Consider the following 18,683-nt stretch of genomic DNA (forward strand, 5'->3'; position numbering starts at 1 on the left):
CTTTAGGAAAGGGCTTTGATTTGCCCTCCTCATTTGTTTAATAGGTAACCTGTAAATATAACAGTAAGTTACTGCAAAAATACTTTACGTAATGAGAAAAATGTAAACAGCCAAGTTAGCTAGCTGGAACCAACAGATGTCTCTCAGCATGAGCCGTCCTGTAAAGAATAAAGGCAAGGACGACTGCTGTATACAAATTCACCTAATAAAAGTACTTTTACTGGTTTTCATGCATTAGCTAGAGTAACTTTGAAGGAAAGGGCTTTCATTAGCCCTGCTGTGCCCGCATCCTCATTTGTTTGTAAATGGAGACCTGTCTATATACTGAAAAATATTAAAATGCGCGCTTTGTATTGCACGTCTGTTAAATTGGGGAACATAAGGAAGATACGTCCAAAAATTAAGGCTCAAGGTGAATTTTTTAGCTTGTGCCCAAATGTCAAAAAATAGAAAATGTAATCCAAAATAAGATATCAACCACTTCAAGACACTAAAACCTCTTCTGATTCATTACAAGAAAGATTAAGAATAAAGAGAAATATTTACTACGGATCAAAATCCCTTAACTTAAAATATTGATTGGTGAAAATAACATTTTTAAGCCACAGAACTGTTTTTTTGACACCAGAACAAAAGGGATGTTTGGATGAAGTGTATTAATGAATATAGTGGAGGGAAATGGAATAGCGACACTCACTAAGTAAATTATAACATCAGTGAATCTGATTTTAAAACAAATGTGAGCATCGACTCTTCTCGTCTGTATGGATTATCAGTGGCGACAGAGGAATGCGGGCATTGGTTGGAGCTTTTAGACGGTGCATTAGTGGGCTGCTAACCGGCCTCTGGAGGGAGACGTGATTGAAAGCTGTTGTCAATATGAGGGCTCCCTCATGTCATGTGTCACTGAACTGTGGAGGCTTCCTGTACTATGAACACACACTCCCCGGGACATCTCAATCAATAGTCTGCCGTCTCAGATCCAAACACACTTCCTGTTATCTGATAGCGTGAAGCAACCGAACATTTCGAAACTCGCATGTGTCTGTTAGTACGTGTGTGTGTATGTGGATGATGAAAGACACAAAGCAGCCAGAAAATAGATAACTTTAACAATTTTATTTGTGAAAAACTACAAGCAAAATTCATAAATAGACATTTCTATTTGAAGCGGAGGAAAATGATCGGGTTAGCCTATAAGCGCAAAGTCGTGCACATGCCAGAAACATGTATTATTTTAACATTATAAGCTAGACAAGGAGCCGTGATCCGCTGAAAATGCTGCGTACATTTCCACACCAGAAACATAATGTGACCATTTCACAAGGGGAAACAATGACACATCAGCTATAAGTTAAAAAAAAAAAAGAAAGAAAGAAAACCAAAACTGGATTAAACAAAGAATGGATTATTGTACTGTCCCTAAACTTTTTTTTGTCATTTTTTTCTTTAAAACCGAGCAATAACTTTAAAAGCATTGTACAAGACATTGTTATAGGAAGAAATGAGTTTGTATAATACACTTAATTGGAAATTCACGGTTAAGGTTATACAGTCAGTAAACAAGCCTTCTATATTTGGGTCTCTGACAAACAAAGCTAAAAAATGTAACCATCTTTACACAGTAAATTAAGGTTACTGGTCGCACACAAGAACAGAACTGCTTGCGCGGAAAGGAAACAGGAAACAAAAGACTTCAGCTCCAATGCCATTATTCATAGTGTTTGCTTTTGCACCTTTTTAAAATTCTATATACAAGCAATAATTCATATACTCAGCAAATGGCCATTTGTCAATAATTTAACAATGAATCCTTTCTGTTGGAGTACTCAGTCAGGTGAACGTGGTTGCAGATAAGGCAGGTGAAAAGATGGCTTTTGGGGCCCATTTCTAATAGATTGCATTACAAAGCAGGCTTTTATTCTCAGTAAAAATTGGACAAAGCATTTTTCTCTTCTGACCCCACAGTCCCACTTTTTACTTCTATTCACATTGCTTTTCCTCACTTTGAACACTGATTCCATATTTGTATGCAATAAAGTACATAATTACATATTAACCATAGCTTAAGAGCAGAAAAAACTTATGAACACATATCTCTTGGGCTTCAAACATTGCTTTACGACACACATATCATCTTATATGTGAACCTGCAAAGCTTTTAGTCGACACAGATCAAAACCTGCCCCTCAGATCCAGAGTTTTGGGGACTTGTGAATCTCACCGAACCTGGTTTCAATTGGTGAGCTGGGGCCTCTGTTAGGGGAGCTACGTGCACTGTGGTAGTAAAGAGGGGGCTTACTAAAGCCAAAGGCCTCAACCCAGCAGACCCAGAGCTCTTCTCAGCTACCCACCCACACCCACTCTGCTTCTCATCGCCTGCACAATGAGGCAACATCCGCCACTGGGTGTGCGGTCGCTAGTGTTCTCTGACTGGGCTCACAGTATTGCCCCAATTTAGCCGTGCACAGAGACAAGTGGACAATAAGAACACCATTTACATGGATTATATTAGTCTTTATTTAAACTGTTATTCATCTCACACATTAGATAATTGCATTTCAAATTGTTATTTATCTGTCTATTTATCATGTCATTATGAAATTCCTTTGGTCCTTCAATAAATAAAACTAAGATATCATATACACATTTATTCTTTATACAATTTCATACAGTTAAAAGGAAATTATGTTGGTCTAGTGTCAGCTAAGGTGAAAGTGAATTAAAACCCTTAAATAAGCCTTGCTGTTCTAAAAATTGAAAGAGCAATTATGTTCTATTAACTACTGCAATATTTTTTGCCTTCAATGACAGGAGTCTTAAATTAATAATAAAAAATAAAATAAAGTCAATTGAATTGTCAATCTTTGCAAATTGTTCACGTCTTTGCACTTGTTTTCAGGTTGAGAGAATGAAGATTCAAACTCGTCTTCAGGACCACAACAAAAGAAAAAACGAAATTGATTCACAACAGCTTGACACAACAGGCCTATTTTACAGTTCGATATGGTTTTACCACGTGGAACTGTGTGCAACCATCCTTCAGTCACAACAGAAAAAACTCCGGCTCAAGAGCTGGGCGGACAGCTCTACCTTCGGCCAGGAAACTCAATATCGAAGTACGGAATGCAGAAAATATCAACAGCTTTTAGTGTTTTACACAACAGCCTACACTGTACAGTTAAGGACATAAGATACTGTAGAAGAGATTTGCTATAGCATACTAAATCATAGACAATCTAGTTGAAAAAGTCAGGTGTGTGAACCTCAGGTGACCTTCTTCTGATGCACATTGACCTGTACAGAACAAGTAGACGGACCAGACGGAGGTCCCGACAGTGTTCAGAGTGAGACAGTGTTGTTGAGAAAAGTGAATGAGAATTTGATTCATCAGCACTTTGTCACATTGAGTGAATGGGCAATCCCAGATCTGCAAAACCGCTTCACAGTGTATCTAGCACCAGTGTGTGTGTGCATGTGTGTGTGTGTGTGTTTGTGTGTCTATCTGTCCGTGTGACTCGAGTCTTGTCCTATCATTTTCAAACTGTAATAAAAACACTGAAGGAATGATCGATCGGCAGAGCTACACAGCAAAGCTTCAACATAAAAAGGAGAACATCAAAGTATACAGGTGCAACAGGTAATAAATAAGGGTAATAATAGTTTAAAGTTATTGAAATGATGGTGGTTATTGTGCCCAGCGGAGAATTCTTCTTTACAAAAACAAAACAAAAAAAAATGTCGACTTGGCCTCACATCCACGTACGAATATAAAACAATACATACAAGTGTCTGGATGCTACCGCAGGGGAGGTTGGGGATGGGTGGAGTTATTCCTTGTAGCCCAGCTCTCCCCGCCTGTGCCATGGGTGTAACCAGGAGGGGAGTTTCCCCCCAGCAGGTGCACCGCACTGTTCCTCTCAACATCCAGGGTTGGTCATGGAATGGAGGCAGGGCAACAATGGGAAAACATGAAATCTCTCCCCCTATGGGATCCATCGTGTCCAGAAACGTGGGGAAAAGGGGGAGTGGAGCAGGGTGAGGACAGGGGGGGCAAAGGGTTGGGGCCTCAGAACGACTCGTCGTGCCCCACAGAGAGATCCCCTTTAGGTGTGGAGGCGCGCGACGAGCCCTTGTCCATGCTCTCGGAGCCGGAGCTCTGGTGCTGTTGTTCGGAGCCCGCGCTGGACGTGATGGTGGACGAGGATGTGGAGGAGGAGCGGGTCTTCTCCTTAAAGTCTGTTATGATCACCGTCACGTTCCCTACTGTGATAGCCAACTGCTGGGCGGTGCTCCGGTCAATGTTCTTCAGTTTGGGCCTGAGGGGCAAAGACGAGAGAGAAAAAAAACAAAACAAAAAAAACGTTAATAACCAGAAATGGCAACCACAATATGTGTCTCTGCAACAACAAGGTGGAGGCTGCCAGCACTGTGGGGGCGGTTACACTAAATTGCTCAATTCATCGGGTGACACATGAACAGTCAGAACAAGTGTATATAAAGTGAGAGTGGGTGTTTAGTGTAAAAGATCATTTGTGAATCATTTGAGGTTTCCCACTAGCCTTGTGCTGCATGAGTGTTTCTTTTTTGTAAAAAGGAAGCGCTGTGTAGTCATAGATGTGAAACCATGTGTTCTGCCAGAGATACGCAGAGTCTGAGCGGCTGCTACACACCTGGAGATGTGAGAGTTCTTGTTGGTCTTGGTTGCTGATTTGCCAGACTGTATGCTGTGTTTGTCACTCGGTGGGCTCTGATGGTTGTCTGATTTGGGTCTAGGGAGGAAAACAGATACATGCCGGTGAGGAGAATACCAGCACAGAAAACACCCAGCAGTAAGTAAAACCTTGACGTGCACACTGACCTGGTCTTTTTGATGCTGGGCTTCTTCGTGACGGATGGGATGATGTCCTTCTCTGTGTCGGGTTTCTCTTTGATTGGCTGCTCCTTGTCGCACTTTTCCTTCTCGGGAGTGTCTACCTCTGGCCTCACTGTCTCTGGACGCTCTACCACTGGGCGCTCCTCACCACCTGCGCGCTCTCCTTCGCCGTCCGGGCGTTCCTTGTCTGTGCGCTCGCTCCGCTCCCTCCGTTCCTTCTTGGGCGGGGGAGGCATCGGGTACTGCTGAGCTACCTGCTGGGCAACCAGCTGGGAGTTGATCCTGGGTTTCCTGTGGAGGAGATCCAAGGCACAAACATGGATTAGCCTCATAGTGGGGCTGTGAGCGGAGTCTGGCTACGCACCAACACAGTCACACTACAGCTGACAGAAAGGTGACTGAACCTAGAGGCTGGCGAGGGAAGGAGGCTGATGCTCCCAGCTGCTGCAGAGGTAGGTTCACGCAGCCACTTCCTGGTGGAGCAGCTCTGTTTTGAGGGCTAATCTCATTAGCTCACGGCTGTAATAAAATGAATGCACAGGATCACAAGGTGGGACATTTGCAGCACGTCACTTAGGTCCTCTAATCTGATTACTGAAGGGTTGGCCCCATTTGTCACAGACTGAGATTCAGTTGGACATGGTGTAGCTGCTCCGCTCACTGAGCTCACCAGCAACCATAGAGCCATTCTCTGTCCCTTTTTGACTCATTTTTAAACGCAAACATAAATACAAACCACAACTTTCCCTTTGAGTTTGATCATACTCATTCAACAACAACAATAAAGTGACATGTCAGGTGCAACATTCAAAGAATACCACTGATTTCCTTGAAGAGCCAGTTCACATAAAACCATCCTTTTCTGAAAATGTATTTTCCACTGTGGTGTATCAACACTCAACTGTTACAAGCATGCAGGCAGCAAGAGCAGCATCTTACTCCATCGGCTGAACAGAGCCTGAACTTGTAAAGCAAAATGCTAACCCCAAGTCAGACTGCCTGAGCCAACACACACACCTGCAGCATAATGGACACCAGCTGGCAGCATCTGGGGGGAAGCAGAAGACCTCGGGGGAGAGGGAGGGACGACTGCAGCCTTCCAGAGACTCCGACTCCGCCGAGACCAAACTGCAGCCAGCAACATGGATAATCACAGGCCAGCACTGGGCAAGCATGGTTAGGAGTAAACCACAAGTACACTCACACACACAAACACGCACTTGAAAAACTGAGCGTGCAAACAAACAGCCTGGCACGGCTCGGTGGCTGCTCAGGAGGCCTTTCAACAGGAACACAACAAGTTATACTAGCTAGCTGTGCATACACAACTCTTCCAAACCCAATTCTAGTCTTGGCAGGGAGAGATTTTGTGATGTCCCAGGAGTGGAGAGGAGGTCCATTGATTCTCAGGACTGCTTTAGGAGACCTGTGGTCAAGTAGGCAGTCCTGAAAGTTATACAGACTCTGTCCGTCTAAGCATCAGGCCAGATAAACAAGTGAGACTGCTGGAAAGCGAAGCTTTCACAGTGAAGACAAATGTTCTTTACTCTGCCATCGTAATGGGCTTTAGTGGAACAGGTGTAAGAGCAAACGCATGTTACAAAAACAGAAGAAGCTCAATAGTGTGTCAGACTGAAGACGCTGATTTCGGTGGCTTTCTGTGGAGAGTGGTTTTCAGACAGCTGCTTAAGTGGTTAGCCTCAGGGTTTCAATTTGGCAGCATCATACTGCCAGTCCAGTTGCTCTCGTTTCTGCACTTCCATCCTTGCAAGTCTTTCACAACTGACACTATACTCCTTTAGTCTCTCTATCTTTTAGTAGCCAAGCACTTTTAAACTCTTAAAAGTCCAATTCTTTCGCAACTGTTTTCTCTGCTGCTCCATCAAAATCAATTAGTGTCCTCCTGCTATTACAGACTGACTCCTTGATAAAGGGGGGTGGGGGGCGCACAGCTGATCATAAGGCAATCAATCGGGGCATAATAGAGCATCATGTCGTAATGCTCGCTCTACACTCCAATCAATACACCAGCTGTGGCGAATGCAGAGGAGCCGTGGGCTGTTGATCTAGTATCCATTAGCTGCTTTGGTCCTCTGGAGCCTGGGGCTCGTTCTACCTGCTGCCCTTGTGTGACTAAGGCACCCTCTGGGGGCTTCAAGTGAGTTAAAGGGTGATATGGGAGTGAGAATTTCTCCCCGTCCTAGCTTCATAATTGCCAAGCATGTCCTGTTCCCATCAAATTGATCCCAATTCCATTTCAATCCAGTGTAATTACTTCCCATGTTGAGCATTAGAGCTCCCGTTTATAGTAATTGGGTAAGTATAACTATGCTCAGCAATGCTTTTAAGTGCTTAAGTGATTAATTAAGTTGATAAGTAATTAATTAGGACGTGATGACGTTGAGTTTATAGCATTGGACCTCCTCACCAGACCCAAGACCAATTTGTCAAAGCAGGCCTACGTGCTGTAGAAGACTGATTTTATGCATTTGTAGAACAAATAATAATAATACACCCCCGAATGCATGATGAATGGCCTGTGACATTTAAAAGAAATATCATTAATGCAACTTCCATCATACTTGTGTACACTTCTGAGCCTTGGTTTCTCCAGTCCTGTCATTGAGTCCAATGACACAGTATAGCTCACCCCTTGGGAATCTTGTGGCTCATTTCAGGACCACTGGACTCCTGATCCGATAACAACATCGTCAACATGCCTCTGAGAATGTGTGACAAAGAATTCAAGTTTTTGGGAGGCAGCTTGCGCTACACACAAGAAAAAACAGCAGTGAGCAATGACGACATGTGCTTACCCACATACAGCCCTTGTGAAAAAATAAATCTCTAACCCACAGGCGTGAGTAAACAGATTGTGAACGCAGACAGCATCCAACAGGACCAGAAATCATTTTGTTTGGCAGTGAGAGCGGTTAGCCAAGGAGGTGGTGAATGAGTGATTGATTGAGTGATAAGCTCCACGCCTCTTTTGCCTGTTGCCGAGTTGAAGCCCTGGTCAGAGCCTGAGATTTGTGTCAGCAGCAGCAGCAGCAGCAGTGGCAGCAGAAGCGACTCTGGTAGTTAAGCAGTGATTCAGTGCCAGCTGTAAGTCAGCCATGAGTTGCTGTTGGCCTGATAGAGCCACCGCTCTCTTTGCCACATTATTTATTTACTGACCACCCATCATGGCTTTGCACAGCCACGCTCTGTGGCTCGTTAACATGGCTGGAGATTCTGCATAACTCCAGACACGTGTCACTTGCATTTTTTAAATCAGCTGGAAAAATACTGCCTGTGCTTAAAAATATGCTTCATATTTATAATGAATTACAGTTCATATTTAAATAATCTGTCCGTGTTGCTGAGTGACTGACTTCTGAGTGACTCTACAACTGAACCATATCATTCGCAAACATCCAAATCAAATGAGAAACATCTCTATTTCACAAGACTGGAAATGATCCTGGGAGCAGGACCAGGAGTGAACCCCAGGGTCCAATTGCAGAAATTGCTCCAACCTCCCACTGCTGCCAATATATTCCCAGGGAGTCAGTGTGTGTGTGAGTGAGAGTGTCAAGTGTGCAAAGCCTGCTGTCGAATCATTTCCCACTGTGAGGGCTCACAGCTTATTACCTCCCCTTCGCACAACAATGGGCTGTGATTGACAGCTCCTCCTATGCTTGCCCCTAAATTCCACCATCTGGGGGAGGGAGGAGTGGGGAGACTTCCTCCACGGGATGCCCTGAAATAACTATCATCATGCTTAAAAGCTCCTAATTCAGTCAGACTGACACCCATAGTTAGACTGCTCCACTCGGCCTGAACCATCCCAGAGACAGACACACCTCTGCTCAGCTGGTGCTCTCCCCGACCAGGAGCAGCGAATACTGCGAGCCAGGAGCAAAAGCTTAAGCTGCTGTTTCATGGGGGAACTCTTTCTAGAGAAAGCAAAAACAATGAGCCCGAGCACTTCATGTAGAGGCAGAGTAATGAAGAGAGTGAGCGAGCGATGGAGAGTGTGATAGAATGAGAGAGAGGCGCAGGAAAGCCCTCATTAACACAGCTCTTTTATTTGAAGTGCTGTGTGGAGGACAAGCAATTATTTCCTGCCAGGCTGAGTGAATGCGGTGGCAGACAGCTGAGCGAAGAGGAGAGAGAGAATGAGACAGACAACAGTATTCTTCGACCATGGATAGCCCACTGAAGAGCTCAGACTATTTAACATCACCCACTCTCTCATTCAGACTTTCTAAATAACCACATCTACACAGAAAGTACGTGGGCTCCTTGTCCTCAATGACGTACAAACTTCAAAAACATGAATCCTCGATTCAGATGCATTCAGCAGTGACCTGGTTTGGCCCCACATAGGACAGAGAGACCATCACAGCCTCCGCCTGGAGCACATTGCTCAGATTCAGCATGTGAGAATGCCACAGGGCTTTAGTTTGATCACAGCACCTCCCTGTGACGTGCTGGCAACCATGTAATCAATGATCTACATGCATTCGTCTGTGTCAACACTTGCTGTATGCCTTGATCTACATAATGATCATGTGATGCACTCCCATCCCCCCCGCCAGTATAAAGGGTGATGGAGCAGAGCCCAGAGCTGCCTGCCTGCGCTGCTTCAAATTTGTTAACCAGTCAGCCGGTATATATATCTGTGTGCTCTATTGTTCTGTTGTTGGCTGTGGGACAGTCTTTCCAGAAAGACTTAAAGTATGTCTGCAAAGAGCGCTGTATGGCCCCGGCCTGACCCAAGTCATGGCAAAAGTTTCAGTTCAACAGTGCAAAAAAGTGGTCAACATGTGTTAGATGACTTGAGACAAGAGCAAAATTATCAGTACTGAGTGTTATCCATCCACCACTTTACAGTAGATTCACTATCGTTATCGTGGCCAGCGTATCGTACTGTTATTTACTCTGATTCCTGACCCCTACTGTTTTCATAACCATTTGTCATTGTTTAAATAAAAGTGCCAATACTAACCAGTTTCACAAATGTCAATGTTTGCTGGTTTGTTGGTGTTGTATTTCAAACTAATTTTTGAGGGGTATGTGGGTCGAACAAAAGCAACTTCAATATGACAATTTGTGCTTGGCATTATCAATCAATCTGTCTATTATTCATTGGCTAGTCATGAGACAAAAAAAAAAACAGTGTCATAAAATGGTTTCCAAGAGCCCAAGATGACATCCTCTGATGTTTTGTCCAACCAACAGTCAAAAATAAGTTATCGTTTTAATAAAAAAGAGAAAAACAACAAACTTTCAAATTTCAGAGTTTGAAACCACCAAATATTTCATTTGTGTCTTGATAAATGTCTTTTTGTTGACTCAGAGTGAAAATGATTAAATCCAGGCTACATTTTTCAGTGGCAGTTGGACTCTTCAGGATTATGTCTGGGGACATAATCTTGAGATGACGTCTCAAAGATTGAGACGTCAAACTTAAACAGAATACTTTATAAAAGGCACCTTCATCAGTGCACATAGACACCTTTTCATTTATTAACTGTAGAGCGGCAAACAAACCATTATTTTAATTATCGATTAATTTGTTGATTATTTACAGGCTTAATTGATTAATCGTTTTAGAAAATGGCAAAGAATTATGAAAAACTCTCATCATGATTTCCTGGAGCCTAAGGTGATGTCGTCAGATTGCTTCTTTTATCAACCAACTGTCCAAAACCCAAAGACTCTTCATTTATTGTCATAAATGACAAAGAAAAGCAGCAAATCCTCACATTTAAGCGCAGGAACCAGACATTTTTTATTGAAAAATGACAAATACAGACACCACTGCACTGTGGGAGTTATGCCCCCTGTGAGGACGTTCTTGACCGGTCTAAACCTGAAGTGACTTGAGCAGTGTTGTCACCTCCAGCCATCCATGAGCAAAGTAATCTGTGTGAGCGAGTGTGTTGTGGAGGTTGAATGAGGATAGCACCTGAAGAGCTGCCTGGGGCTATCGCACTTCTCAATTCATTCCCACTGCCCACCAGAGGCATTAAGCATTCATCCCTTCAACGAGTACCTTCCAGTCAGGACTTTTGAGGGCTTAATGTTACTGTCACTTCTCCCCCTCCACCATACACACCTTGTGGGGTCCTGTGGATCCCCAACACATTTCTTCAGGTGCTCTGTATGCACAGCAGGCTCCCAGAAAGCATCTACACCCCCACATTTTCCTCAACAGCAAAAGAGCTTAACGGGCAGACATGACATTTAGTTCCCGCGGTACAGAGCACTGACAATACTGGACAGAGCAGAGGAAATCTCTAAAATATATCTCTGCAATAACTGTAAACCTTCTGCATCATACTGGCTGCTGGGTGTCTGCTTCTCCTGACAGGCTAGAGGAGCCAGACAGTCTGAGTTTCTTTGCGCCTGAGTGAGACAGACACGAGCAGGAAGAAAAGAAGGTCTATGGCAGAGGAATTAATAGAGGAAATGTCTAAGTTTGTGTCTGCTCATGTGTAAAAGGGACTTCATCTTCTCACTGACAAGTATTTCCTTTCCATGAGTGACCTTTCAGGCTACGAAAAGCCTGGCATCAGGCAGACTGACAGCGAGTCATGCGAAGGCACTAAGCATGTATGAGCTCCTTCCATCAGCAGCACTGTGTCACACTGCTCAGTATCACTCATTTGTTTTTCCTCCACTCTGGTGCCTGTCCGTCACTCTCTCTTTGTCTTATTCCCTGCTCTCTCTTCCTTTCTCCCTGTGCATACCGCCCCCCCCCCAACCACCCACCCCATTTCCCACCGCCTTTAAGTAGGTCTTCTTCACCTCTCTTCACCCTCTTTCCTGCTGTTTGCCTCTGGTGTGCATGAGTGATCTGTCAAGTAGACCCGGTCACCCCATCCTGCGGCTGTCCCGCCATCCTCTTGCCCAATTGCTTTTATATAAACAGAGCCTGGTTTGAATTTGCGCAACAAATCATCTAGCAGCGCTGCCAGAAGGGACACTGTACCTTCACGGCATGCTCTCACGTTCCACACAAAGGGAATAACAACATCAAGTGATGAGACCTGACACCAAGAGGTCAAGAAGACAAGAAGCCTCTACTGATTACTCTAGCCACGATTTACATATCCCAAAAATTACTTGAATTTACTTTACCTAGAGAGAATGGTCAATACTAGTGTCACCCTCAATCTCATCTGTTGCAACTGACATGCCAAATGGTCCTGTTCCCTCCCCATGCATGGATGGTGGTGCTGGTAGAAACAGAAGAGCCTGTCCAGTGCGGCTCTCTCCCTCTCCCTGGGTAGTGATGTGCTTCGCTCCGCTTTAGCCCCTGGAGACTCTTGGTTGAGTGAGCACATCCCCCTTGCAGCCATCGATGCCCCCCTTCCTTCAACACACACACACACACACACACACACATAAATATCCAGACGCTCCACTCCTCTCTGTCCCTTTCCCGCTCCGTTTCTCCCCTTGTCCTCCTGTGCCCTCTTCTTCTTCACCAGCGTAGTCCTCAGATGGCTTCGGCTCTGCACTAGCTCTGTCTCGCCTTGTCCTCATATGCCTTTTTCTGTGTTTTCCCCAAGACTCCTCGCTCCCTCTCACTGTCACATTCATTTGCTTGCCTCATCTTTTTGCTGAGTGGGAGGAGCCCCGATTCAACAGCTCGCTCAACATTTCTCTGTTTTGTCAGATTGCCAAATTGGCTACTGTATTTAATCACTCACACTCTGCCAAATCCCATGAAGTAATTAAGAACTTTTAAATCCGGCAATTAACATGTAAAGATTAGGGCTACCCGCTCGTGCTCGGGGTTTTAGTGCAGATGCTGATAATGCTGGATAAGCAAAAGCAGTTTCCTCTGAGTGGGGGCTGCGGTGGGGGGCAGGGGGTGGGCGAGGAAGTGCAGATATAAATTGAGCGCCAGCATGTCCCTCTTATGTAATTCCATTATCCCAGACAATTTGCCTTAATGTGACAGTGGTAGAATCCACGGATTATAATGACTCTATTCCATCACTGTGAAAGACAAAAGGGAGGCACACACACGCCGAGACACACAAACACAGACACACACTGCAATCATTTTCCAATAATTGTGCAGCCTCAACACTTAAACAAAGAGAGATTCACTTTTACTCTTTTAGCCCCACTATTTAGTCATGGCTCGAGGGTTGGATATCCTTTAGATTTTATTGATTCTCATGCTGCTTATCAGTCCTGGTTCTAACTTTAATAATCTGTGGATTTATGGGTGTTAATACAAAGCCACAGACTAAATGCCAAAGATATTAACATCCATAAATATCTACAGTCATGGACAAATTACAGTAACTGCCTCTGGGTGACTCATGTAAGTTGGGACATCTCACCGTCACCTTAAAATCATTCATACTTGTGAAAACATTTGCATGGGACATTAGTCAGTCTATATAAATTACAGTTGAATGAAAAAACTGACTTGTTATCACTTGCTGCTTGGGCTCGACTGATAACTGAGTACATAAAAGCTGGCTCGTGTAACATTACAGAGACAGCGTGGTAACATACACACGGATAGAATACAAATGAAAATCAACCTCTCTCTAACACTAAACCACATTATGTATCAGGTATCAAGTAGTTTTTGATTTCTGTTTGAATTATATTTGTGTTAACATCTACAAGTAAGGCCAATCTTAACCTTACCTGACCTCATATCTGACACCTTATACCTCACACTGCTGCACACACAAGCCCTTTGAACACAAAGACTTTGCATTGGCTTTATTAGTTTACACTGAACAAAACAACAGCAGCATAATGCCGCCCCAGTCTATGACCTTAGGTAACATGCCAGGGTTCGAATAGCAAAAGAGGCGTGTCTGCAACACAACAGCATCGACACCTAGAGTGGCGTTTTACACACGCGTCAGGCAGCACTTTGTAAACAATAACAATGGCATAACATGACAATAATAACCATTTACCTGCCCTGTTACATGGCAGTTGATATCGTTCTTTGCTCAGAGGGTGAGGAGCTCCCAGACCTTGTTGTCTCCTCAATTTGCAGACGTTTTTGGTCACTGTTCTTCATTTTTCAGTAAGCTGCTAGCCGTTTAAAATTTCAATCCCACAGTTGTGGGGTCACATGCACAACACATTGTCAAAATTACACAGAACGGCAAGACTGAATAACGGCACAACATTCCCGCATTGAACAGGCTGTGTAAAATAGGCATTTGTAAAACAGCTGCAGTGGTTCAGGTTCTGTGTGCTTCAGGCAGCCTCAGCTTCAGATAAATTGGGGGACCATGTAAGTTAGTTTATTTAATTTAGTCAGAGCGCTGCATTTTGCTAACAAGTGAGCAACACCCATTTGTTCTGTTTTATATCAAGCACAGATGGGAGCTACATGAAATGGTTGACAACAGAGCAACAGCGCACAGATAACAACACAGCAGTCAAAGACTGAGGTACCTCAAGACTTCCTGTGATCCCCACCATCAATCAACTTTAGAGGGCTCCTAATGGTTTCTCCCTGGGCCCCGCGGCTGACAGAGGTGCATACCAAACACCACCACAAAGCAAACTGATGTACAGCAACACGGTATCACGCTCACACAGCGATCGGGTTCAGATGCCAGAAACATTTAAATATGATAGCATGCACCTCACATTGGATGCTAATGCAAGTCCTTCTCCAATTACCAAAGAAATAGTCGCTGAATGCAGAGGCTGAACACTCGGGCTACTTGGACTTGTAGATTAGCGGCGAGGTCAGGTGCAAAAAGCAGAGTGCTTTCTTGTTTAAGAGTCAGAGTGACAGAGGCTAGATTTAGCCTACTTGGGTATCATGTTACATCACGGAGCTGGACTGGGTCAACAGGTTCGTTAGGCTGCGCTTGGATGGGGAGAACGGGCCTCTCTCTCCCTGCATGCAGATGCCACAGCCAGAGTTTTGCTCTTGTTAACACACATTCTTGCCACCATCTGCACAAATCAGAGCTGCATGGCCTACAGTTACCTAGCATACCTACCGCTGGCAGGGGACAAAGTGCAATTCAAGCCTCACAGAGATGTAAACCACTGTCTGTCAATCATCAGATTGTGTTAATTGTGTACTCTCTAACAACACCTGTAGAAACAGCTGGTGCCTCAGTGACTCAGTGCAGACTGCGAGGGATGGAAATATCCATTTGATCTTAAATTTCACTTAGAACAGGTAGGTAGACCATGTATGACTCAAACTGCAGCTAGCAACCACATCACTGCACTAATATCTGCTGACTGCTACCTGTTGTGCCAACAGCTCTTCGAGAATTGATGGAGGTATTTGTGATTGGCTGCATCCACCTTCTTACTACGCTCAAATACCAGGGTAAAGAGAGATATTAGGGGACTGTGTGGAAAGAGGTAGCTTCCAGATGTTCACACCACCTAAAACTAGCCATTTCAAACAGAAAAAACAAAAAAAAGTGCAATTATGTCACACTGACTGCACAAATCAATACCTAAGTCACTTATCCTGTTGTAAACATACACTGAAGTCCCAAATAAAACTGCAGTGTGAAGAAAAGAAGTGTTTTGACTCCTACCAGCCGTGAGGAACTCCAATTAGTGTCCTCGTGAATAAAAGCACATTCAAAGCAGAGCCTCAGATAAAAGCAGCAAGACAAAATCCACACATAGCCTTAAGTGTGAATCATTTAGCTAAGAGCATGTTGCTGCGTTCCATGCTTTGCTTGAACACATCAAACGGTGAAGAAAAGACAGCTAATTAGTTCTCATTAGAATAAGAGGCAGACCCACAACTATACAACTGCATTAATCAAAGGTTAACTATTCAGATCAAACAGGAAAGTGTGACAACCACTCCTGTGATGTCATGTGCTCCCATTTACCAAATAGAGGCAACTGGGCTGTTGCCAAAGCACAGTGGCAGGATGGCTACGACACGCTTGTCTCTGCTTCCTGCTTTCATGCAGCAGGCTCAGTCTGCATCATCAGCTGTGGTCTTAAGCTACACGCTGCTAGGAAAAGATCACAGGGGGAGGGGGAGCCAGACAATTAAGACAGAGCTCAATCTTTTTAGATTCTCAGTAAACCAGTGTGATCTCCCCGTTTGTGGTGCGCCGGAGGTGTCAGCCGAGCCACTCATTGTAAAACCACAGCTGGAAAGGTTAGAGTGCAGGGGACTTGTCAACAAACCCACAAATGACTCATCTATCTCTCCATCTCATCATACAACCAATGACATGAGTAAACAAACTCTCACCGTGGCACACGCAACTTCTCATCAAAAACATTCCCCAGAACAGCAGGAAGAGGCGTCACTATACACAAAACTGAAAGGGAATCCCGTCATGATATTCGCGTTACAAGGTGATTTCATTTCAGTTTCCCATAAGACACCGTCTTCTGCTGACATCACAAAATGTATTCTGGGTTAACCTCAGGGGAAATGTCTGGGACGGAGATGCCTGTTACTATAAATGTTGATATGATTAATCTGGAGAAATTTTCTGAGAGCAAACATGTGAGAATTTCACTTGTAAACAGCTACGGGAACAAAGCAAGTTTGGGCCAGATTGAGATTTGGGGATGATTAATCATAGACAAATGTGTGGACTGACATTTAAGAATGCTGATTTTTTGGAAAGCTGGAGGGCAATAATAAAAAAAAAAACTGGCAAACTTCATCTGAGCACTCAAGTGTCACACCAGGGCATGAAATGACACTGGCTTGAATGGCACAAGGGGGGAGAGTCTGATGGACAAAGAAATATTAAGAATGCACATGTGCCATTAATCTCTAAACCTGACTACAACCACTTTTCCTAACCTGAGACATATAACCGCCTCCTTACTGTACATCCACCTCATGCACAACGAAACCCGACTTGTCAGACCATTAACGGAACCTCCGCAATCCTACAGGTAGGTGAAATGCGCACACACTTGTTTCTCTCCGTGAAAAAAAGCAGCCCTTTCACTGTTGCTCTGATGATGCACTGTAGCTGTACAGCCATCGTCAAGTATGGTCCCTCTTCCCCACCCCATCCCCCCCTCTGGCTAGTGAAGCAGCCAGCCTACCTAGACGAACGCATAAAAAAAAAAAGCAATGCCAATGTTAGTCGCATAAAACGAGAAACTACGGATAATCCAGACAACGGCGGGAGATGCCTGCGAGATTGTCCATCAACAAGTCCCCATTCAGCTCGCAGACAAATAGGCTGTCGATCAAAGTTGTCATTCCCATAAATTGCGATGCAATGCTGCTGCAGCCAGCCGAGCAGGGGGAGAAACGAGACGCTCAGACGAGAGGGAGAGGGAGAGAGGGAGGCAGCGCTACGTTACCTTGTGGATGTGCCCTTCCTCACATCGCAGATGCTGCATTTGAAAGCCTCGGCGGTGTTCCTGAAGGTGCAGACGCTACAGTCCCAGTAGCCGTCATCAGCGGTCTGTTTGGCTTGTCTTTTTGGCCTGAGAAAATTAGACAAACGTTGAGGTCAAGTTAGTTTTTGGGGAAATACCACCAAACATATTTCATGAATTTAAAAGAAAGGAGACTGTGGCAAACATAACACGCTGTGCAACACACAAGCTACTCAGTACAGCTTAAATCGTGGTGGGGTTGTCATTAATATTGGGTTCGAGTCCCGGCAAGTACAGCTCCTTGATTAATAAATCCCCACAGTGGCGAAGCTCCACACCGTCCGATTGTATCGCCAGCTAACGTTAGGCTAGCAGGCAGGCGAGCGTTGCTAAAATTTTCGGCATCGAAGCTTAGCATGTCGGCTAACAAAATCAATATCAAACAATGTCCATTTCGACATTGACTCTCCAAAAGGCTTCATCGAGACGGAAGAGCGTTTCGGGGAATGCCAGGCGTATCCTCTGAAAAATTTCCCTTTGTCTGTTAAGTGACTGGGTTATAGGGAGCGAGAAGCCGCCATAGTGACTGCACTATTCTAGCTAGCTGTGGCATACCAACTGAAAAAGGGAGAAACGATCCCTGTGTGGGGAAGACGCATCCAAATATCGAGCCCAAAACGCACGAAACAGTTAGAAATCGACAGTGGGTGGTCGCATTACCTGGTAGGGCTCTTTTTGTCGCCCATGGTGAAGAATAGTCCTCGGAAATAAGAAGAAAAAGGGGCCTCCTTTAATTGTCAGTGAGTGTAGTGGGGTCCAGATAGAGCCGCTGCTGAAGCTGTTGGCAGACAGGCTCCGCTCAGCGCTGGCTCGAGGCACGGCACAGCGACTGACTGCACTAGCTCACGTGACCGGCGGCCAGCCAATCAGAGCGCGAGTCGGTTTAAAAGTCTGGATGGATATTTCGAGGCTATTTTAATAACTACTAGAGATATTTGACAGAGCTCACCTCAGCCCACGCACACGCACAGAGATCACACTGTTGCAATAGCGTTATCGTCCGTGATGAGTGCAATTATACAAATGTATGCAAAACTTTCGAAACACGTCCAAAGTTATTTAAAAGCCAGAAGAAGAGAAAGAAAGAGCAATGGGACACCTACTTAAATAGCAAAAGCAGTTCATTTAAAAAATGTCACTATAAGTTATTCAAGGGTACTAATACGTTATTATATAAAAAATCATCCTGTTATAAACGTGTGGCCAGCACAAGATCTTTAGACAGGTGGAGTCCTGATTACAAACGCCATTAGGGGTTTGCTGATAGCAGGCAGCACTCATGCTCATTTATAGTTAATCAGTAATAATAGTGTTACAGATGTATCAGTGATGGAACAACTCATCTTGACAACAAAAGCCAGGAATTTGATTTGTGCAGCAGTATCACAGGATCCATCTTGCTCGATGAGCT

General features: G+C 44.4%; 1 protein-coding gene across 1 annotated transcript; it reads right to left on the minus strand.

Moving 5' to 3' along the window:
- Positions 1-1,104: 1,104 nt before the first annotated feature.
- rybpb (RING1 and YY1 binding protein b) lies at positions 1,105-18,073 on the minus strand. The gene is made up of 5 exons (XM_073468183.1): positions 17,933-18,073; positions 17,195-17,320; positions 4,862-5,167; positions 4,674-4,772; positions 1,105-4,319 (listed from the first exon to the last, which is right to left on the minus strand). Exons 1-5 carry the CDS (start codon positions 17,956-17,958, stop codon positions 4,070-4,072), a joined length of 807 nt encoding a protein of 268 aa, XP_073324284.1. The 5' UTR covers positions 17,959-18,073; the 3' UTR covers positions 1,105-4,069.
- Between the last annotated feature and the right edge of the window lie 610 nt (positions 18,074-18,683).

The sequence above is a fragment of the Pagrus major genome, chromosome 6, assembly GCF_040436345.1.
Source record: "Pagrus major chromosome 6, Pma_NU_1.0".
Classification (NCBI taxonomy): domain Eukaryota; kingdom Metazoa; phylum Chordata; class Actinopteri; order Spariformes; family Sparidae; genus Pagrus; species Pagrus major.